At 42.0% G+C, this 24,127-nt stretch overlaps 1 protein-coding gene across 3 annotated transcripts in view; it reads left to right on the top strand.

The window, feature by feature from the left end:
- The window catches only part of kansl1b (KAT8 regulatory NSL complex subunit 1b), a 70,837-nt gene that overhangs the window by 6,000 nt on the left and 40,710 nt on the right, over positions 1–24,127 (top strand). For 2 of the 3 annotated variants that reach the window (XM_076265895.1, XM_076265894.1), the window contains exon 2: positions 22,022–23,606. In XM_076265895.1, coding sequence (XP_076122010.1) covers positions 22,132–23,606 — 1,475 coding nt within the window. In that variant the 5' untranslated portion in view covers positions 22,022–22,131. Of the gene's footprint in view, positions 1–2,980; positions 3,427–22,021; positions 23,607–24,127 lie in introns of those variants that run through there. The other variant, XM_076265896.1, reaches the window with a different exon arrangement.

Here is a 24,127-nt window from a genome sequence, read left to right as displayed (position 1 = left end):
GAGTCACCTGCGTGAGTCTGAGTGCTGGGGACACTCTGGCAGACTCTTTGTCATTCAGCCAGTCAACACACCGAGCGTAGGATGTGGACCAGGGTGGGACAACAGACCGCACCCTCCTTGTATTTTTACCCCCCAATTCTACATATGTTGCAGGATTTGAGTTTAAAGTGTTAAAATAGTTCGATGGTGTTTCACCATCGACTTCAAGGCAGCGCTACGACCTTAACTCCTAAGGTTGGCCCCTAACCTTAACCCTAACCCTTTGCCTAACCCTAGTGCCTTCCATGCAGCGCTGCCTGGAAGATGACGTTGGGGGCTTAACACAGACAAAGGTTAAAATATAGCAACAACTAACTAAAAGGTGTCTCTTTGCACTAGAGCCAGTGGTGAAAAACTGGGCCTGTATTCACAAAGCATTTTATCTTACCACTAGGAGTACTCCTAAATCGCCCTAAAAGATTTTAGCTAGGAGTTTTCTCTTAAAAGTTATTCACAAAGCCTTTCAGATCTACTCTTAGTAAGAAAAAGTCTTAGTAAGAAAGAGTTTTTGTTGCTATGGTTGACGTCATTACTCGTGCACAAGCTTGATTGAAGTGACCACCTTTATTGGCTGATGATTACAGCTCGGGAGTGATACCAAACACCTTCCCTACGACGATGGGTGACAGGTCTTTGCTGCGTACGCTACACAAGTACTGCAAGCGATGGAAGATGATGAATAAATAGCCTAAATTAATAAAGCAAATAGCCTAGTAGTAGCCTAATAAAATACACTACAGATTGATGCAGTAGGCCTAGGCCTATCTTTACAAGATTACTTAATCTTTATGAAGACACGTAGGCCTATGTTTGTAAATAGGAGAACAATTTCATTTGATCAACAATAAAACGTTACATTTAGTTTACATGTTGACTGCATTATCAGACTCGAGCAACCAAGCATTGCAATATGACTCTCTTAAATGATCTGAAACATCACCATCACATCCTTCCAGCAGTTGCAGGTGGATTACATTATTGTTTGGTTAGTATGAAATGGTCTTAAATGACATTAATATCAAATATCGCGATATTTTTTGGGGCAATGTATCATTCAGCAAAAATACTTATTGTGACAGACCTATCTGAAGCTCTCAAGTCCTTTGTAATGAAACAGATTATGTTTGATTCATCTGATGAACTACTGCAAACAAATGGCCTCTGCTAGCAGTGCCTCCCACAGCTGGAAGAGATCATTCCCTTTGTGATTTTGAAGGAATTAGTTTTTTCTTCTTTTGCTTTGTGTTTGTTCAGACCGCAGAATGCCGTAATTTTCTAATTTTGGTCTTGTTTAAAAGAATGAGACTACTTGGGCAGGGAGGTGGCTGGCTGAACTGAAAAAGTGTGCAGAGGCAGGTGTGAAACAGTGCTAGTTTGTGGGATCAACTCACAGACTGTGCCTAACCTTTAGTCCAAAGCTCACCGTAGCTCATGGCCCAATGGCCTAAATGAAATCAGACATGGTTTTATCCGCTTCTTGCGGGAACTTTGATCTAAACTCTGAGAGAAGTATACTTCAGAGGGCATGGCTATGTTTATGTCCAGGTACCGTGTGCATGACACCGTTTTTGTCACTTGAATGGCCTGTGCAGCAAGGAAATGTTGTGTGTGGGTGTGGACATGCTTGTGGACACGATGGTTTGGAGTAATTTCACCCTAGGGTCCTTTGCACCATGACCCCGAGCCAAACACCCTCTCAGAACCGTAAAAGTCCTGGCAGGAAGCATGCATAAGGATGTAGATCCAGGAATGCACTAATATTTTGTTCGTAGTACCAGTTTGCAACAATTATTAGTTAACACTAAGTTGTAAACACTTTGGAAAAAAAAAATATTAAAAACTGGATATACCAAAAAACGTTGATGTAATCACTTCCTGCCAGGACTTTTACGGGCTTTTCCCAAATCACGGAAGTACCGTCGACGCAGCGGTATAGTAGCATCCATCAGGCAAGTGTTGTTTAAATAAACTCCTGGTGTATTTACAAACTTTTCAATGCCTCGTTTTATGAGTAAAAGAACAAGAACATTGTACTACTGTAGAAGTTTCGTACCGTTCAGGGCATTATTAGTGGGGATATTTACGAGATAAAAGTTGGTACCATTATGACTGCAGAAACTCATTAGTTCCTGACAGTGCTACTCGACCAGTGTTCGACCAAGGGAAAACAGGTTCTGGGAGGGTGTTTGGCTCGGGGTCATGGTGCAAAGGACCCTAGGGTGAAATTACTCCGAACCATCGCTTTAACTGTGCATGTGCATGCAAGTGCCAAGACAAAACAAAATATATGATCAAATAATCATTTAGAAAATTACTGTTTATATATTATGTGCTTCAGCCAAATGACTGATTAGATTACCAGAAACTGTATTAGAAGGTAGGTATCTATTACTAGTTAAAAAGGCGAAGCTGAGAAAACTATAGACCTATAAAATAAGACTTTGTTGTAGATTGACACAACATAGATTGGTAATTATTTCAGACACTGTGATTGAGCTTGGGGGCTGACACAACAAAACTAGCCTCCTTACACTATGGAGCATGCTCCCATTAGCATTGTGACTGCACATACATGTTGGACTATACATAAGCACTTGCATTCATTTAAACACAATATATGTACAAATAACACACACGGAAGGGAAATGCCATTGTGTGTACTGTAGGCTAGTACTCACTCTCAGCTGCTCTAGTACCAGGTTTCATATTTGGGAACGGCGTTCCTAGCTCAAAGTGGATGTAGTGAGATTCTGTGATCATTCCATTATGTTTTTTTCCCTGCCAACTGAAAGAGCCCCTCCGGTAGTATTATACTTTGAATGTTTACAGTACAAACAGTCAGGAACACACTCCAACACCCATGCACAGAAAAGCCTTTTCTCAGAGTGGAAAAACGAGTCTAATTGCAGATTGGCATTGTGCTCAAAATAAGGCGATGTCAACGCAAATGGGAGGGTCTTTCTCTGTCCTTGTTTTTGATAGGCTGAAACAAAATCTCCTCTTACCTACCCACCTACATGAAGCCTAGTGGGCTTTGTTTTTGTGTGTGTGTGTGTGAGGAAGCCCCATCCATCCATTTTTGCATAACAGCAACACACAAGTCTCCCCTGGATCCTCCCACCTGTGCAGAGACAGTCACATTTCAGGAGTGTTTTGAGCAAACCTCCTTTTCTCTAGCAAGCAGGACTATTAGTGGATGCTGGCTGCCTTGAAGTGGAATTGTTGCTTTCCGTGTGTTCTTTTGCGCTGTAAACATGGAGGACTGTATATTATGCATGGATGATGATTATTTGGCCTGAGATGTCTGTGGAAGATGCTAAGCAGCTCATTTAACTGAATGACCTCAAAAACTCAAGGTTGTGCTAGCTGGGAAGGTCACATGACGAGGTGAAAATCTTATTTCCTTGTCTTCTCTTGGGAATTTTTCCTTTTCTCACTAGTTCTCTATGCTAATGTTTTTTTTTGTGGGACTTGGATGTGATGTCACACTGGACTTGGCTTGACTTACCTCTGAAACATGCTGTCTCATTGTTGCTCCTGTGGATGGCGTGAGCACTGCTGTGTGACCTTTGCTTGTCTCTGAGGATTTCTGAGTTTCTCAGAAACTCTCAGAAGAGAGAGAGAGAGGATTTCTCTCTCTGTCTCTCTCTCTCTCTCTCTCTCTCTCCCCCCCGTTCATTATTAGGCTATCTGTGCTAATAAAGAGCTGAAGCTTAGAGGCTGAGAATTTTGATTTAAGCCTTTTCCCCTCTCTCTCTCTCTCTCTCTCTCTCTCTCTCTCTCTCTCTCTCTCTCTCTCTCTCTCTCTCTCTCTCTTTCACTTTCTCTCTCTCTCTCTGACACACACAGACAGAGGGAGTAGGAGGAAGAAAGAAACATTAATTGATTTTTCCTGTACAAGAGCCAGTGCCCTGGTCAAACCCTTGGCTCTTAACAAGCCTTCTTGTGTTAAAGTTCTCTCTCTCTCTCTCTTTTTCTCTCTCTCTCTCTCTCTCTCTCTCTCTCTCTCTTAGTAATCTACAAGCTTAAATGTTGACTATTAACACTTTATGGCTTATGAAGGGCATTGCAGGTTTATCTGCATCTCAAACCCATATATTGAAGGAAAATGTGTGCTATTTTTCTGTCAGTGGACATTGGCCCCAACTGCCATCAGCCACTCCCGATTTGCTAGGTTTTGTTTCTGTCTTGCACACAAGTTCCATTATGGTGGTAATCATTGTTACATCTTGTATACAGAATGGCCACATGTTTTTCTTGATCACTGAACATATTTTAGGGGAAATCATCTTCTACCAAATAAATAATTTTGACTCATTTTTAAACCAATGAACATCATGGAAGGCACTAATTTCAACTTGAAATTAAACCGGTCTTCCATCCCTAAATATATAAATAGAGGCTTGAGCAGGAGAGGGTGTTGCTATGTAGGTGTTTGGTCTATGTATGGGACCAATAAGCATGGTGTCCATGCCCAGGAGAAGGTATACCTGCTAGCAATGCAAATTTGGACTTGGTCATGGGACAGTTTGGTTAAAGCAACAATTTGCCTGTTTGTTTTGGCAGGATTTTAAGAACAAATAAAAAGGTGTCATTTTCCGCTAGCCATCAAGGATATGGTCTATCTGGTTTTGTTTTCTGGGTTAGAATACCTTGTCAAAATGTTTTCACAGCGTGACATTGGAAACTATATAACAAAATACAATAACTTGCATATTAGCAGCAGTCTTTATCAGTGCCTAGGCTGTTTCTATGTTTTTGCATGCCAGTTAGCTGGCAAGGTTAAGACCAAAACTCATTTAGTGTTGTCATGATGCCAAAATTAACTAAAATCTGGTACCATGCCAAAGTATCTCAGTCCCAATACTGAAACCATACCACAGCAAAAACCATGAACATCAGTATTGTTGCTAATAGAATGGGGTAGCCTGATATAACATATTCAGTATCAAGGTATCACGATACCTTTCTAGTATCGGTGCATCATGCAACACTAAAACAGTGTGTTAAATAGTGACATTGAATACAGTCACATGGCGTTCTGGTTGTGCAATGACGGACGGCATTCTGCCTGAGGTCGACTGATATGGGTTTTTCTATGGCTGATGCTGATGGCGATCTGTAGAAATAAGGGCAGCCGATGACAGATATTTGATACTGTTTTGTTTTGTTTTTTGTTTTATTCCATTATTCATGTTTAATTCCATTATTCCATGCACTTTACAATCAAATATATTTTGAATAAGCATTTAATAATTAAGGGTATTTGGGCAAATGTTTATAGTCGGGTGCTTGATGGTAGTAACAATTTTTAAGCACCTTCCCAAAATTGTCCTGAAGCATGATTTGTTTTTGTTTGTTTGTTTGTTTGTTGACACACTGTTACAAGCCAAATGGCCATAATCAAAGTGAATGGCCGTTTGATTGACAAGGAGCAGTGTAACTTATGTTCCATGGCAACAACACTGGGCTGCCCGCAGGTGTGCCTGCCTGTTAGGCTGCTTAATATGCACAGTCATTGACAGATGCCGATTATTATAAAATGGCAAAAAAACTTGTCTGACAAGTAGGCATAGACTTTTAAAGTCAGTCTGATCTATGAACGGTGCTGCACCTGTCCTTCTGGTCTGTACCTGGTAAAAATCCAGTTTCATCAAATGATTTGCCCTTTATTTGGGAAAATTCATGTTGCGACTTGGGCAGTATTATGTTGGCTACATGGTACAGAAATTGGATGAATATTGATCACTAAAGTTTAAAGCTGGTGTGTTGGAGTCGTTATGTCTGTTCTGCTTCCGTGAGCACAGCTGTCTTTAAAAGATAAACATCTATTACAGGGGTCTCCAACCTTTTTGGGAATGAGGGCTACCTGAAGACCCGAAATCATATGGAGGGCTACTCATTTAAAACAAACATACCCTCACCCCTTTTTTGCGAGGGTAGTCCTCCTAAATAATAGGCCTATGTGATTTTTACTTTTAAATGATCATTATTTGTGCAGGCCTATACGTCTTTATATATTAAGCAACTGTATTTTCAAATTTAATATCAATAACCTATGCAACACTACCAACATTTTTGTTCAGTTTGTTCATTTCAAAGTTTGCATGGGGAATCTAATCTATTTTTTTTTTTTTTTTTTTACAAAAAAACTTTCTTTTTGTGCAATTAATAATTTGGGTTACAATTTGTACCCAATTTATACCAACCCACCATTATGAATTCAGGGGATGTTTAAGTTCTGATTTCAGTGGACAATTCGGTTTTAACATTTCAATAGTAATCGCCCACACCACCCTAACATATGAAAACTCCTTTTAAAGTTATTGCACACCTGAAATGATCCATGATCTGACAAAAAAGGGTAATGCACAGTCCTGCTCAGTCATGCATGCTATAACATTTTTAGCGCTATTATACGGCAGTTGCCTACGGAGGAGAAAAGGCCTGTGAGCTAAAGCAATTGTTTTTCAGTCCTTGAACAATCATGCAAGAACCGTATTTGACGAACATGGAATGGCCACAGAACTTTTGCAAAGATATGCTTTCATTGGCTACACCAGACAAGCAAGTTTTTTCCCCCTTTACTGTCTATGCGTGCGAGCAGCGTGTGCGCTCCGCTTCCGTTGTTGTTTAAAGATTGAATGGGAAACGGATTTGAAGCCAAAGGCTAAATTTTAACGCAGCTACAATTTATAAGGTATCACCAATATCAATTTATTGTTACAGATGTATGGCTACATACATTCTTAAAATGGTTCTGGTCTAGACTTAAATATCTATTGAAAACTTCACAATGGAGCGTGTTTTTAGAGCGTGATCTGCAGGTGACCTGTTGGCTATTTTTTAGAAAGTGCGCTGGGGGCGCCTCATAGCCGTCCCGCGGGCTACCTGGTGCCCGCGGGCACCGTGTTGGAGACCACTGATCTATTATTATTTTGGCTGAAAATAATTAGAATGTAAACAAAGTGTGAGTGTGTGTTTGTGAGAGAGAGCGCATATGTCTTGTGCATATGAGGTGTCTTGAGGTCTTAATAAAACATGTCATACTTTAGTCAAAGCACCACAACACTGTGTTCAACTTTGTCTGTAGCCCTGTTCAGAGCGCCTGGTTTGTGCGCCTTTTTCTTTACAAACACTGGCATATTGTACGATAGCTTTGCTTTGACATTTTGGTAACAGGTCCTAAGCTTTCAGGATAAAAGCAAACTCTCCCACTCTCGATCTTCAGTTGTGAGGAAAGACTTGGTCCAAATAGGTAAAATTATGGTGATATGGTAATATGCCAACCTGAAACTAGTTGGCTGGATGGGACTTCCAAACACAATAAAGGGGTTTAGTTATCAGGTAAGGTAATACAGTGTCTGTTTCTAGGTGTAACTTTTACAAAGTCACGATAAACAAAATGGCAAACAACTTAGAGTACCGAAGTATCGGTTCTCGCAACATCCCTACTCTATATGCGTAAAAGCACTGAAACTGAAATTTTAATAACGTGAACTTTTAACTATGATATACATGGCTTCTATCTATAAATGACAGAAACATCTGTCTCTCTGTTTGCCTGTGTGTGTGTCTGGTATTCACATATCTCTTGAACCCATGGTCCGATTGATTTCAAACCTGGCGGGTACACCAAGTGCCAAGTTTGTCTTGTTTGGATAAGAAATGTAAAAGATATCGTTAAATATATCGGTAAAAGAAGCACACATTGGCTTTCTCTGCTCTACTGTATCCACTCCCCCTCTCACACAGCACTGTAGGCTCGCATATCTGTCGAACCATTAGTTTGATTGATTTCAGACTTGACAGGTGTCTTGCTATGGGCACGAGTAAGTGCAGTGCCAAGTTTGACGTTGTTTGGATAAGTAATGCAAAAGATATCGTTAAATATACTGAATCAGGACACAGCACGGGTCAAGGTGCAAGAAGGTCCCACAGTGTTTCCGCTAGATTTTTTTTTTAACAGTGGCGGCTGTTACAAGGCTAGTATGAAAAAACTGGGGGTCGGGTGTCACTCCCGATATGTTTTTTTTTATTAGTTCTAGCTAATCACACCATTTAGCCTAACGTGACTTGAGAGGGACAGGATTCAGGAACTAAAGACAAGCCCATCTTCATGTGACGTTAACCCATGCATTAAACCACATGCCCCTTGAACGCATACCGGTAGTTCACGTTGACAATAAAGAAACGCTTAGCTTACTTCGTTTATGACCGAAATTAAGTTGTGCCACAACACTGCCTTTATTTGGTGCAAATCTCCTTTACTTTATAGTCCGCAATTCACATTAGGCCATCACCGCGAGTGCATACAAAATGTTTTTGACTAAGTTTTGGCATTTACCTTCGTTACTACCAGTCGTTGCATTTTTACTGCTACTGCTACTTACACCTTTCCACCAAGTTGTGTGAAAATTGTAGTTTTTGCGATGTTGACAAACATGCGTAGCACATCGAAGCTCTTGATAGCGCATGCCACTAACGTCTATAAAAAACAATATATTTATGGAATAAAACTAGACAGGTACCTCAGATTAGAATTGCTGTTTATTGTTAAACTGCAATTTTCAGCAGCCAGGCATTTAGCCTACTATGCTTCCGGACAATATTTTGCGTCTCCCCTAATTCTGAAGCAGTGGCACCGCTAAATGAAGAGGAAACACTGAGAAGAAAGTTAATGTTTTAAATAGGCTACATCAATACAATATATAGCTTAATATGTGAAGTAAAACTGGACGGGCCATAATAACCTCTGACTAGTTTTAGGCTACTTATTGTTAATTGCAATTTAGGCTACATATTGTTAAATTACTGTTTTTGAGTCACATCGTTGCAAATATCATATGGTGATGCATCTTTCTACAAAATGGTTTGTCTTCTCTGTCAGGAAGTTATTCAATAAGCTTAACAATAAATGTCATTTTGATCTGTAAAAATGTCACATGCAGCCATGCCTAAATTCAGCTTACTGCACATTAATTATAGGCTAATATATTGTAATATAATATTCAGTATTCATTACTGAATGCTTAGCTGGAATTATGTTTTTCCCCCCATCATCCTATTTTTAAAAGTAAACTATGCAGTATTGGCAATTTCCTTACTGTTTCCTAGGTTTTTGCTTCTTTTTCGCTGGCTTTGTCATGACTAATGTCTCAGAAACTCCATTGCTACCTTTTTCTAGCCGGTGCCTGGCGTGTGTGTATTTGAATGCAGTAAAGCAAATTGTTAAACTCGTTATACTTCCTGACACTGAGGCCGTCGGCCCGCCGGCTCACAGTTGCAAGGGTGTTTTTCCCGCTCACAGGCGCTAGGGGGAAGCGAGACGGCCACCATTCAACCCGAAAAAAAGTCATATAACCATTCCAATGACTCTGAAACTGTTTAATGAAGGTAAATTAAGCGAAAAACCTGCATAGTGTGCCTTTAAAGCAGGCATACCTGCGGGCATGTAATTGGGCTACGGGTTTTCTACAGGAATATGTTTGAACGGGCACTGCACTAGTGTGGATCAATAGCAGAGGTCAGGCCTTGCCTGCATTTGCCAGCGGGGGGATTGGTCAAGGTTTATTGGGGTCTAGGTGAAGTGTACTCGTAACAGTATGAGGTTGGCGTAAACTATATTTTCAGCAGGCTATCTGTTGCAACATACTGCATCAGGTAATAGTGTAATCAAGGAAATAGTGTTCCTGCAACATCAATATGGAAGAAGCACATCTTCATGACCACTGAATGTTGCCAGGAATACGAGTTGATCAGCTTGGTCAGTTTCGAGCTTTTTATTTAGCCATGAAATCTAAGACATTTTACCTACATATTTGAATATAAATTTGAACTTGTGTACATTTCTTCGAACATGGAACATAAGTTTTTGTTAAAGTTAGGGATGCACGATATATTTTTGGCCGATAAATGAACATATTATTATTATTGTTCCGATAACAGAATTTCGGTCACTAATTTGGCCCGATATTTTTTTTTAAAGCCCTAATTTCCCAACTATGTAAGGCCCACCTGGGTACACTGAGGTACTTGGACTTGAGCTTTCTTCAAAATAATGTCACCTATCTATGTTGATGTAAGTTATTTCACCATTTTGTGCTGGTGTGTCTGCACTTTACCGTGCTAGTTGGGAAAACAAATAAACAAACCCTTTGATGGGACGACTCAAATGAGTAGTTCAAAGTTGTATGTTAGTATTATATGTGCCATTGTTCGCTTGGGTTTTGTAATATTACCGAGAAATATGTTAACCATTCCTGTTAACCAATGACAGTTCCAGACTGGTCATTATAAGTTTGGTCATTATAAGTTATCAAGACCTTCGGGCTAACCCCCTTCACTTCTGTTGCAGCAGCTTGTGGGCAACAGAGTAGACAGACACAAGATACAGTCCGAGGAGTTGCAGCTTTATTCAATAAACAGCAGTTGAAACTATGTATAAGTTTCCATCACAAACTCTGATCTGGTGGCTAGGTTTTTCCCCGCTTCTAGCCATTTATCTGCATTGAGCGGTTACTCCATAGATATGAAAACGGTTCACACACCAGTGTTTCCCACAGAATTTGATTGAATTTGTGGCGGTAGCAATAAAATGAGCCCTGCATGAGTAACGAAATTGACAAAGCAGCTTTAAGTAAGCAAGCTAAACTCGACATCCAAACAGTATTCTAACGGTAGCTTTGAGACACTGCTTGATTGCATAACTTAACTTAGTTTAGTCTCCTCAATGTAGCCTACTATGTTGTGATAAGACCTTAGCAGAGTTAACTTTAATGCAGCAGTTTTGAACAAATTTGTGCAGCATTGTCACGATGCTAAGCGGATTTAATAGCAATTAACCCCGCTGTCTTCTATGCAATGCTCCTATGTGGCAACAACAATCCTTCAACAATCGTGTATGTTTTGTTAAATGCAGAGGAGGGGCAGCGGGCTTGTAGGAGAGAGCAGGGCGGGGCAAAGAAAAGGATGCGTGCAAAAAGCGCAGCTCAATGAAAGGATTTTTATCTTATCTTTCATTGAAATAGTACAACATAGAACATTAATGTGTGAGGCTGGTTTTAATTTTGTGGCGCCCCGCCACAGATTAGTCAACGTATGGGAAACACTGCACACCCTCGCTGGCCACTCACTCGCAACTCACTGACGTGAAGTTCACTTTAAAGGAGCCACACATGCTGCTATTTTGTTGACTGCCATACCATTGAGGACTACTCTGAGTTCTGTGGTAGGTAAAATGACTGCAAATTAAGTGATTCATTATTAAATGCTGTCCCCTTCACTTTTCACCATTTTTTCAAGAGTAATAATAATAATATCGGTTAATGTTATTGTATCCGTCTCAACAAACTGTTAAATATCAGTTATCGTTATCGGCCTTAAAATTCCATATCGATGCATCTCGAGTTAAAGTGACAGTCCTAAAACACATTAAATATGTTGTTATACAAGTTTTCCTTGAAACTAGATCTATTTATGATCTATTCAGTGCCTTATTTTATTTTATTTTATTTATGTTTTTTGCCAAGCGACGCTTTTTGCCTGGACTATAACCAATCAAGTTGGAGAATTTGTGATATAAATTGTAGGTCACACCGACCAGCCTAGACCACCAGTTAGATACTGAGGACATTGTTTCCTTTACCTTGAACCAAACTATCACATATTCCCATTTCCTGTTTTTCTGTTGCGCCATGTCGGTCAGTGTGTATGAAAAGGTGTGTGTTCTCTTGTGTTAGGCCTAACACACATATTTATATATAAGTATATAGTTTTTGGTCTCTGTTGATCTTTCTATGATGGGTAATGGGGATGACCGTGTTAACTCGTGCTTACACATGCTTGGGGAGCAATTATCTGAGCACTGGTTTGAGTCGGGTGTCTCCTTGCACCTCTCTTCAGCTTGACTGATGCCGTTGTTTGGCAGCTCTGAGTGGTTCTGGGTTTAGATCACAAGAGAGTGGAAGAATCTAGTGTTCTGTTAGAGATGGGCCCAACTGGAGCAGAGAGTTGTGGGCGTTGCTGAAATGTTTAGCCCATTTCTGTAAACGTCTGTAGCTTTTTCCTTGCTCATTACATAATCCCCTGTCCCACTGGACCACTTGTTCTTGGCGAGTTCCTCCAGTGCCAGTCAGAATAAGTGGGATTATTTTTATTTATTTTTCTCACATTTCTGCCTTTTTTTTCTTTCTTCCTTGCATCCATATCCCAGTTCAGCCTCAGAGAAAACATTTGGGGGGGGCGGGGGCCACGGCATTTTCTTCTACTTACCCCCTCTGTTAATGATAAACAGCACATGCCTTCACAAATGCTCGCTCATATCAGAGAGGTCTCCCCAGAGAATTCCGTTTAACCTGTCTGTTTGGTTTAATTCATACTTTTTCCCTTCACTCTGTTACCAGGGTTCCCGCGGATCCTTAAAAAGTCTTAAATACAACTTTCGGTTTTTAAGGCCTAAAAAAGTCTTAAATTGTCTGGGATGTCTTGAATTTTCGAATGGGAGGTATTAAATTTGCGTATGGGAAGCCAGCAAGTGCAAGAGAGTGAGTGATGTCTCCATCCGGTTTAGTGTATTTAAAACGCAATTGTATAAGTGACTATAAGGCTAGTGGTTGCAGAGTGAAGATTGTTTTCACGGGTGTGGTTAAAGGTGTGAAAACGGTAATAATACAGTATGTACAAATATGCCTGACGTTTTCGTGGTATAGCCGATGCCAGTTAGCGATAGGTTGGCCATACGTTCGAATTTAGCCCTGTCCGGCGTACGGCACAGCCTCAAGCCGGACGCTCATTTGTCCTCCTTTTTGGAGTTGCGCTTGGCAACTAGAATCTTTGCTTGGACGCAGCATCGTTTCTCAAACTGTGGACGCGAAGACTGCTAGTCAAATTATGCGCAGTGCTTCTGTCACTCGTCTGATAATTTGCTGCGCAATTTATGAAGGAACCACGGACTGACAGAAAAAGAAAACAAACGTTTTCACTATCAGGAGGAAATACTGTACATGTTAAGTTCATCTGTTTGCTTTATAATACCTATAACATCTGCCAGCAGCTTGCTTCCCAGTGTTTCCCAGTAGCCCTACTTCGCAAAAGTTGTGAAATATAACCGCATATTTTTTGAATGTCGGCGACTGGCTACATAAAAAAACGTGCGTTCATAATACGTGCATGTTTGAGATGAAACCAGCAGTTTTCAGCAGGATCATGCGAGAAGGACCTGTCTCTTAATTAATCTAAAACAAGTCAATGGTTTTACAATGTTTTAGTCAAGCTTTGGTTGGTTTAGATTAGGGCTGTCAAAATAACTGATTGATTTAGATTAATTAATTTGAGAATAAATAACTGATTAAAACAAATTTGTGCAGATTAATCGATTCCGTATGACCTTTGACCCCGAGCCGTTCTAGTCAGTAAAAATTAGACTGTAAAATGAAGGAGAGAGAAGAAAACGTGCTGCCTGGATCATTGATTGGAACATTTACTTTTAAAAAATGGCCTGATGGTGTTGATAAAAATAAAGTGTTGAAAGTAAAGTTCTCTGCAATGTCTGCAGCAAGGAATTTGCATATCACCGGAGTTCATCAACTCTATAGTCACACATCAATGCAAAGAAATAAGTTATGACATTGAGGGGAGTGTTAAATTATTTTCATTGTGTCCCCTAGGTTATATCTGTGGCCTGAAATGCTTTGTATGTGAAAAAAAAAACTTCTTCCCGAAGCACTGTTGAATTTATTTCCTCAGCATATTAGGTCATATCATAGATTATTATGGCCATTATTTGAACAGTGAAAATAATAATAAAAGAGTTTTTGAACTTTAATGTCACTAATGCTGATTATTCAATGATTCATTTGAATTTAAATATTTAAAATACTTTCGCAGCAAAAATTATATATGCGATTAATTTAGATTAATTAATCACAGAGTATGTAATTAATTAGATTAATTTTTTTAATCGATTGACAATCGATTTAATTCGCTGTGCTGCATATAGGACAATAGATGCACATAGTAAATTATATAAAGTAGGCCTATTAAAATATTTAAATAGCTTAGTCTAACTTTGAAAAAAATATTGAAGGGAATCCAGTCCAGTACACATGTCTTTGGCAAGTAGCCTAGGATACTACAGACACAGGTGAAGAACAGTCAGCCTCAGCCAGTAAGCACAACCAAATATGTACAGCCAGCTTCAAAAGCAAGCAGCCCAGACCCTAAAATTGGGCAAAATTTATAACTGTGAAGATAATTCACACACAATTATTTTTCTTTCGCCAAAATATATTTGGTAACTTCTGTAGACATCCAAAATGGGGTGCGGGTTAAAATAAGTAGAAAAAAAATTATTGCATAAAAAGTCGTATATATCTTTTTGCCGTGGGATAGTTTTAATTTTTTCATTTAGATGTCTTGAAAAGGTCTTAAAAGTCTTTAAATGTGCACTTGGAAAATGTGCAGATACTCTTGTTTCACACCCTCTTGTTTTTTCTTTCTTTCTGTGTGACCCTCAAGATTAGGACTGTGTCAATCTCGAGACTTGTTAGAATGTAGGTAAAAATCTATTCTCGGAGCAAGGCCACTCTGTTTCATATGTGTGGACCTATAGTCATTGATGGGAGGGGCAAGATGTTGTCACTGACCCAGTCAGCAAATTGCAGTGCAGAGGCACCACATGGCTACTGGTGACTCCTCCCTCTCTCACCCACTGCTTCTCTTATCTAAGTACACTGAACACTCTTCTACTCCTCATACACTCCTTTCCTCACTAATTTCCATTAACTCGCACACGAGTCACGAAACACTGTTGCTGTCTCTCGGTCCTATCACACATACTCAGACATGGACTTCTGTTCTGAGACAGATGAGGGTCTCGGTGTGTGTGACCTTTCTCAAGTGATTGGATTTCCAAAAGCAAGTGTGATTGGGGGTGATTTGAATGTTCCATAAGGACTGAGATGGAATTGTCCCATTTGTGTGTGTGCGAGGTAGAACGTTCTGGTGAACCTAGTTTTGCTTTGAAGATTAAGGAGGGTGAATTTGAATGGTGACTCTCTTGAACTGTTGAGCTCCTTGAAATGTACATGAACTGCATAGCTATTTTAAATTCCTGATCTTCCTGGGTAAGCTGCCGCACCACCCCATTTCTGATTCTCTGATTCGCTGATGCTATTGTGGTCTCCAACTCAGAACTCAGGCATTCAGGCAACAGGAAGGTGTTTTCGTAATCACCCCCCCCCCACACTCACACTCTTTTCAAGTGCAATTCATGACGAGTCATGTTTTGAGTGAAGGCGAGAGAGGGAGAAAGAAAGAGGAAGTGACTCAGAGATGAGGTGATGTGTAAGAACCTTAAAGAAAGTGACAGTTTGCACATTCTCTGAAGCACAACCAGTTTTTTTTTTGACTGCTGAAGAGCACACGATCACCCATCCCCCCTTCCCCTTCTGCAACTTCATCAATAAAATCTCTTCTTGCAGGGATAGGCAGCGCTGTTCACACACACATACACGTGCACACTCACACCCCTACCCCTTTCCCTTTGCTGAAGCCTCAACTGTAGCATCATCTTGAGAACAAAAGCATAATCTCCCTGTGAGTTAGCAGAGATGCCAGAACAAGTAAGTGAAGTTTGCAAGGTGTTTCATCCCCCAAAAGCTACCTGTTAGCAGCAGATCCTGGGAGGAACGCACAAGCCTTTCAACTGTCATTCATAGCTGTGAGTAAGTGGCGCTCTGTTGCATTTTTTGTTGTTGTCATGTTTCCCCTGAAGTATTCCAGAGCGTGTGTGTGTGTGAGCGTGTGTGTTTCTGTGTGTGTGAGAGCTCTCTCCCAGGAACTCCCTCATGCTTGTATGTAGACAGTGACTTTGCCAAAAGTTATTGCATAAAAAAATCTTGAGAATCCCCTGGAGTCATTGAACTCCTATCAGTTTTTTACTGTTGATTTTTGTTGTGTCAAAATGTCAGGTCATAAGAGGTGTTGAGAAATCTCGAATTTAGGGATCAACCGATATATCGGCCGGCCGATATATCGGGCCGATATTTGCGTTTTTTACATGTATCGGCATCGGCCGATAAGCAGCTGCGTTCGCCGATAGTTTTTCCCCCCGCATTATTTACATACAGGCGTCCACAGACAGCTCTGTGTTGCTGGAGACGCTGCAATTCATGTGCAGACTGCCCCTCCCCCACGAGCAGAGAGCTGAAAGCCTGCTCTTCAAGACAACAGTAAACTTTAAACTTTCAAAGCATCTTTTGACTGTTTGACTTAGCTGAAATATTGCCATACACTTTGAAGGTGAAAGCAAGTTTGTGGGTCCAAATGGAAAATGCGACTGATATAGGTAGCCTACTTTATTTAATGCTTAATGCCTCGTTTATAAAATTGCTTGCCATTGTATTTAGGTAGCTGCAAATAGCTAAGTTGTAGGCTAGACTATCCATATGCATGCGGTAGCTAGCTGTTACAAACACTGATCATATGACTAAGTAATGCCAACGTTGTTCCGTGGTATTTGTGGGAGTTTTATTCAGCGACCACCTGGCTGAGTGTTGGACGCGTGTGGTGTGTGTGTGTGTGTGTGTGTGTGTGTGTGTGTGTGTGTGTCTCCGTGTCTCCCTCCCTGATATGAATGCCCCTCTTCTATAAAACTGCTTATATTTAGGGAGCTGCATATAGCTAAGTTGTAGGCTATCCGTATGCATGGGGTAGCGGTAGCTGTTACGAACACTGGTCAATCATATGATTAAGTAATGCCGACGTTCCGAGATATTTGTGGGAGTTTTATTCAGCGACCACCTGGCTGAGTTTTGGACGCGTGTGGTGTGTGCGTCTCCCTCCCCCTCTCCCTTCGAGCGGGCGGAGTTTCCATCGCAGTGATATCAGAGCTTTAATAATGAGAGACGTGTGTAGTTGAATATTAATTCGTGTTAACGTTTATCATGTACCAGACATAACGTGTATGCTAGGGTGGTCCTTATATGGGGTAAAAAATAATTTTTGGGAAATGTTCAACTCTCACCCCCTAAATGTGTTAGGATATCAATAAAAACACTGAAATGTTTTGAATTGTTCCTACAATATCTAGAGGTAGCTCAAGGCCTTTGAATATTTCCAGAATTGCTACCAGAAATTGTACCATTTAAGACAATGCAATATTATTTGTTGGTCAGACTATATAATAAGGAGAATAGCAATAATAAACAATGTCAATTAAATCAATAGCCTAATGAAATAAACAATGAAAATGAGGGGGGGAAAGCAATAATAAACAATAATGTCCATTCAATCAATAATATAAAAACTATAACATGGTAAGACTACATTAAAGAGAATATCAATAGTAAACAACAATGTCATTAATCAACAGCCTAATGGAAATAAAACAATATTTTACAAACCATAACGCATAAGAAGCGCTTAAAGAACTAAGTGCATGTTGAACAGATATGCCTTTAGACCTTCTTAAATGGCCAAAAAAATCACAGGAACGGAGAGCAATGGGCAACTCATTCCACCAACATGGAACCACTGAGGAAAATAGTCTTAAATTTGACCTAGCATTTATGACTGGTCGACACAACAGACACTCATCAGAAGACCGCAGTGGGCGGTTGAGGATGTATCTTGATCATTGAATCTGAAAGGAGCAGATCCAGTCAGTGTCCAGGGCCAAAGGCGAAAGTGAGAGATTTAAATTGTATCATCATATTGTACAGTTGTACACCCAGGACGTCCTTTTTCTCTTTGGGCCAGAAGAAAGTCTCTATCTTCTGGATTCTTGAGATGAATGAGTGCATCTTGAGGTGCGATATCAAACAGGTCTCCCAACTGGTCTACGAAGGCCTCTACAAGGCCTCGTAGTTCTCTTGGCATTTTTCTTCAGCTTCTGCCATTTGTCGTGAAGTGTTTTGTGTGATGTTGGGGACATTTGTGTGATGTTGGGGACGAACGGGAATCCTAGCCTTGTCCTAGAATACCAAGACTTCTTTGATCACCGCTGTTGCACTTTCATGCAGTTTTTTTTCAATGTTTTATGGTAATATTACAACAAACATAAAACCTGCTTCTTGGAGGGTAACTTTTTTCCAGTTATTTCAGTCTCTTCTGATCCAAGTAACCATATAGCGAATTTGCTTCATGTTGCTTCAGCCATTGTCTCAAGTGTATATTGTCTATTGTGCTTCATTAACATTGATGCTTTGAAAGACATATCAAAACTAAAACAGGAGTTGCTATGAATTGCTTACAACAGCATATTATTGGGAAATACCGGAATCAGCAGATGAGATTAGCAAATCAGCATTGCAAATTTGAATAGACAATATGGAATATCCATTTCAATGTGGTCACCAATAATCAATACACATTATCATTGACTGCATGGTCAAATAAGTCCATTGCTGCCATAAGCATATATTATTAAACAATTATACATGCTAGCACAATGTATCACATAATGCGTGAAAAAATCCTGAATATGCACACTGCACAGTATGTGTTAAACTTCAAAGGTCTTGAGCAACCTCTAAATATTGATTAATATTGATAAAACTTTGCCCAATTATTTTTTTTATTTATTCAAACATATTGGTGGGGACCACCCTAGTGTATGCCTTACTTGTTTAGAGCCGTTTGCTAACGTTATCATTATCAATCCAGTTCAATGGTGGTTCGTCAGCTACCAAACAGAAGTTTGTGTGTGCGTCTGGTCTGTCTCACTCAGTGGGACACACGCATCACAGCGATATGAGAGTGCTGCGCTACCTGAAGGAGAGATTTTAAAACTGAGAGAGATGTATTTATACCTTTTGACGTTGATGCCGTTTATAACAGAAACATTTTACACCACGTTATTTTCGTCTGCTGATTTTATGTTCTGTGGTTGACAAATCTGGCAGCTTTTTTAAGAAAAATATAGACATAGAAAAATTGAAACCATGCAGTCTTAAATTACAAATCAAGCACTTTATTTCAATAGCTAATTTTCAGGCTTATTGTTTTCTTAAATTATTTAAATGTGTTGACAAAGGACATTTTGTGATGACCTGAATTATGGCTTATAATATGTCAGCAAGCAATGCATCATCAAGGCTGTGTTGTAAGATGTTGATGAAAGCATTTTGCACAGTTAACCATATTCAGTGCACCCATCCATAAGTTTAATGTTCCTTTTTTAAATTGAGACTTTTGTTAGAACATTTAGTTAGACTTTTGAGAACATTTGTTATCATCATTTGTGTAATTATGTGTCATTTGTATGATGTAAATTGAGGGAGCAAAATAAAAGCAGTATCGTCTCCAAATATCGGCTCAAGAAAATCGTCAGCCTGTATCGGTCATCGGCTTAGGCTGATGGAAAAAAATCGGTATCGGTATCGGCACTAAAAAATCTATATCGGTCGATCCCTACTCGAATTACAGATTCATAGGAGCATAGGATGCTGATTTATTTCTCATCTCGGTTCCCTCACACAAAATGATTGTTTTAACCTCTTATCTTGCTCCTTTCCTCCCTCCCGTCTTCCTTCCTCTCTCTCTCTCTCTTTCTCTCTCTCTCTCTCTTTCTCTTTCTCTGTCTCTCTTTCTTTCTCTCTCTCTGTCTCTCTTTCTCTCTTTCTTTCTCTCTTTCTCTCTTTCTCTCTTTCTCTTTCTCTCTGTCTCTCTTTCTTTCTCTCTCTGTCTCTCTTTCTCTCTCTGTCACTCTCTCCCTTTCTCTCGCTCTCTGCCAATCGCTTGGTAGCATAGCGGTCTGGCTGTCAGCATGTCACGGTGAGCATTCCTGGCCGTGCATTTCGTGGATCATCTGCCCTATGGGTTGAAACAGTTGGGTAGTTATATAACACTGCCGGTACCACCTCATCAAGAGTCCTGTGTGAAAGTCACTGGTGCCTCATGGCTTCCTGAGGGGCCACAGGACTCGTATAGCCCTGCTTTAGTGAAATGACAGACAGTGGGACTGTGGTCCTGGGGGGGTCAGATGCGTTCAGGATAATAAGGACACTTTTTTTCCTTTTCTTGACTGGACACAAAACAAATGCTGAAGAGCGGCGAGAAAGAGACCTAGTGTTGTTTTTTGGATCATAGCCCCGTGTTGGGCCCCTAACGGAGTGTTGGTTAAATGATGGAATTTCCCCTTGTGCGTAGAATCCCCACTGAACCACCACCCCCTCTCCCCCCCTTTGTGCTTCACCCCCCCTTTGTTTGGGTGCCAGATCTGTGAAAATTCCCCAGTCTCCCATCCCCCCGCCCCAACCTGCCATGTCTAGGCATCTATAGGCCTTGGCTATGGTTGGTGCTCTGACCTATATCTGTGGCGCAGTCAGCTGTTGGCTCCTCATGCCACACACAGACACTCTCTCTCTTTCTCTCAAACTCATGCCCACACACACACACACACACGCACGTACAGCACAGTACATAGCACCCCTATTCCACCCTGACTTTAAGGAGCAACTTGCCGGTTGGAAACCCATATAAAGCATAGTGTAGATAAATGATGAAGGAACTAGATTCTCAGAAAGGGAAAAAAAAACGAGAACTACCCCAGAAACAACATATTAAATAAAAATACTTCTGCATCTATAAACCACTAACCGGAAGTGAGGTAACAGAGGGTAACAGGTCAAGTTCAATGAATGGTGTAATGGATCCTCACACCGACTTGTTATAAACAATAGAAACGCATGTGACGGGCCACAGCGCTTTATGAGCCACCTAGGCGAGATAGGGGCCAGGGAGAGAACAGGCGAAGGAATGAGATTTTTGCTGAGTGACTCGGTGATAACGGTGGCTAATGCTGTGTCTGCGTCTATTGACATTATCTTGATGTCGTTTAATAAATCTGCAATCATACTTTTGACGTTGCTGTTGATCAAACATCCATGTAGGTTTCCTTCATTTAAAGTCCTATTGGGATATTCACAATATTTCGCAGCAATTGGCCCATATTTCTTCTGTTGTAACCTTCTGGCGGAAAAGTTTAATTAGCGGAGTAATGTCCGTGTAAACGTTTTGTGACTGATGAGGCGGTGAAGTCCCTTCAATTTAGGCTACCTGCACAAAACGGACCAGCAACAAAAACGCTTGCTTTTCTTGAAAATGGTGGACATGATGTCCTGGAATTGGTGCAACCCTAAACACAATGATTAACCATTATGACTTTCCAAAAAATCAACAAACTCCAACTCTCACCAGAACTCCAACTCTCTGCTCAGACTAGTATCTACACACACAATGACAGAGCTCAATCGCCAATTGAAGACATTTATCTTCTATGTAATATGACGCGTCTGTGGGCAGGAGAGGCATATTTAGGAGCCTACTTAAAATGGGTACACTTTCTTCTGAATTACTATCTATAGGTTTTATACATTTTTAAAAATACATTTTCAAACAAGATGCAAGTTGCTCTTTAAGACGGCTACAGTTTCATCACACACTTGCTGCTTATGGGAGTTGAGCTGGCTTGGACATGACTTGGGCATGGAGATTTAGGGGGTTTCTTAGGCTGTTTGAGTTAGAGCAGGCAAGTGAGCCTAGGTGCTGGTAAGGCCTCACTAATTGCTTTATATCTCAGGGGGAGCAACCATACTGCTTATATGTCTGGTGTTTGCTTAAGACTGTTAAATAAATTATTATGTGTCTGGTGTTCCTGGAGACGTTGATGACTAGGCAAAAATTTGTTACTAAGTAGCCTGGACTAAACGTTTGTATAATGAAGATTATGTACATGATGTTTAATCAACAACAAGTCAGAATGTATGATTGTTAAAACTGGTATCATAAGAAACAATTAGCCATTATGCTAACCCACATGATGGTGTTATGCTAGCCCACAGTAAGGACATAGGATTTTTTGAAGCATTCAGAAATTATTTAAAAATTGTAACAGAATGTGAAGAAATAGCCTAATGATGAATGATAGATCTAATGATGATCCATCTTTTTCTTGTCTTTCTTCATCTCTCTCTCTCAGGCTGTGCCGTGGAGAGTGGGTAGTGGTAGCTGGGTGCAGTGGATCTGGCCTGAGCGGTGCCAGACGCCCCGTCCCGGCCGCCCCCCTTCCCCCCCTCCTCCTTTCGCTGCATGGCTGCGATGGCGCCCGCTCTGACTGACGCTCCGCCCGAAGCCCACCGCATCCGCTTCAAGCTGGCCCCTCCCTCCACGCTCTCGCCCAATCCCGTGCAGTCCGGTGTCGCACCCAGCAACGGCGCCGTTGTCAAGCGCAGCCGAGCGGCCGCTTCCCAGCCCCCCTCCCCAGACCACCACCACCCCCATACCACCACACCCGTTGGTAACGGCAACAACAACAGCAGCAGCGGAGGCGGCAGCAGCATAGCGGTCCCGTCCTGCAAGCTCGAGGAGCCGTCAGTGCAGACCGAAGCCTCGGCGCCGCACGCGCTGGGCCGGCTGCAGCCGTTGGTGGCCTCGTACCTGTGCTCGGATGTGACGCCGGTGCCGTCCAGCAAAGAGTCCCTGAAGCTGCAGGGCGTCGCACTGCTGCAGACGCACGGCCTGCTGCCCGCCCTGCTGCCTCGCCAGCGGCAGTCACTGGAGCTGGAGCTCTCCGAGGAGCGCCTGCGCAGCCTCATGAGTGGCACTGGTGGCGTGGGCACCCCCACGCCCCCTGTCAACGGCATGGCCAAGAAGGTGGCCAAGCCCGCCCCAGGCAATGCAGAGCGGGATGGACTGCTGGCCACCAACATTAACAACAACCCTGCTGCACTTAATGGAGGGTCCAACGGCATCAGGACGCCCGCAGGATCGGGGTCAGGGTCGGACTCTCCCCCTCCACCTCTGGAATGCGCCTCGCGAGGGGGTCTCCATGGCAATGGCCCCTTCAGGAGTGGTGAAGGAGGCGCCGTGGACCCCCAGCACCCAGGCGACGTCTCCCAGGACAACAGTAACCCTGAGCAACCGCCTCCACCTAGCGTCTCTCCCCCGTCGCAGGACCCCACAGACAGCAGCAACAACAACAGCAGCAGGAGTAGTACGGACCGCCCCCCATCGCTGGCGTTAACAGACTCTTCCATCCCACCATCCTGCTCACCGCCACCCCCCATCAGCAGCTCTCCACATCACCTCACACCAGCACCGGGCAGCCTCGGAGCAGAGCTGCGCGAGCGGACGCAGCAGAGCCAGAGCCGGCAAGGCCAGATCGAAGGCCGTCTACGGCGCCTGCGCAAGCGTCTGCAGGTGGTGCAGGCCAAGCAGGTGGAGCGGCACATCCAGCAACAGCTGGGAGGACTCCTGCAGAGCACGCTGGGGCCTCTGGAGGCCTTGCGCAAGAGGGAGACTCCCATCGCCTCCACCTCTGCCTCCACATCCTCCGCAGCTGCCGCCGCACTCACCCCCCAGGAGCGAGAGGGCCTGGGCCGCTTCCTTAAGGGTGGCTCGGTGCCAGCGGAACTGGAGAGGCTGTCCCTGAGCGGTGCCACCAACCTGCACGCGGCTGAAGGGGCTTTCGACTCGGACGCCACAGAGAGCAGCAGTGGCGGTGAGACGGACGTGGAGGAAGAGGAGCTTGGACGCGTCGACGTGGAGCAGAGACACGTGCCACTGTGAGTACACTTGCAGAAGTGTCTGTGTGTGTGTGCGAAGAATGAAAGGTTTGCCACAGTGGAATGTTACAAGATGCAAGCCTCTTTCAACAGGGTTCTTGAGTCCCCTGTTAGAGGATAGGTCTGTGTTTTTTTGTTTTAATGGTCAGTGCAAGCAAGCTGTAGTTTTCTAATTGGTGGTTTGTCTGGAAAAATCATCATGCTAATAGTGGTGTAATAAGGGATATGCTATATCATTGGTACAATATCGGCATCAGCAGATAATTGCTTGAGAATTGGATTATCTGCAAATAGAATGTAGGTTTTTATTTGAATGTCATATATCAAAATGTGTATTTTACTTCTACACCATGATTTCTTTATTTTTCATATGAACGTGAGTGAATGTCCATTTTTACATTTAGGGTAGAATGAATGAGAGTGAATATTTAACTATAAAACTAAGGTATCACGATAAGGTTACCTTTACACTTGGTCCGTTTAACTGGACCGAACCCGAGTGTGAGTACTCCGCCCTAACC

The sequence above is a fragment of the Alosa pseudoharengus genome, unplaced genomic scaffold (assembly GCF_046254945.1).
Source record: "Alosa pseudoharengus isolate Yale_2024_CS ecotype anadromous, Long Island Sound unplaced genomic scaffold, YU_APseudo_1.1 YU_APseudo_1.1_scf_4, whole genome shotgun sequence".
NCBI lineage: Eukaryota > Metazoa > Chordata > Actinopteri > Clupeiformes > Clupeidae > Alosa > Alosa pseudoharengus.
The sequence above is the reverse complement of the archived record's forward strand: the minus strand, read 5'-3'. Positions and strand labels throughout refer to the sequence as shown.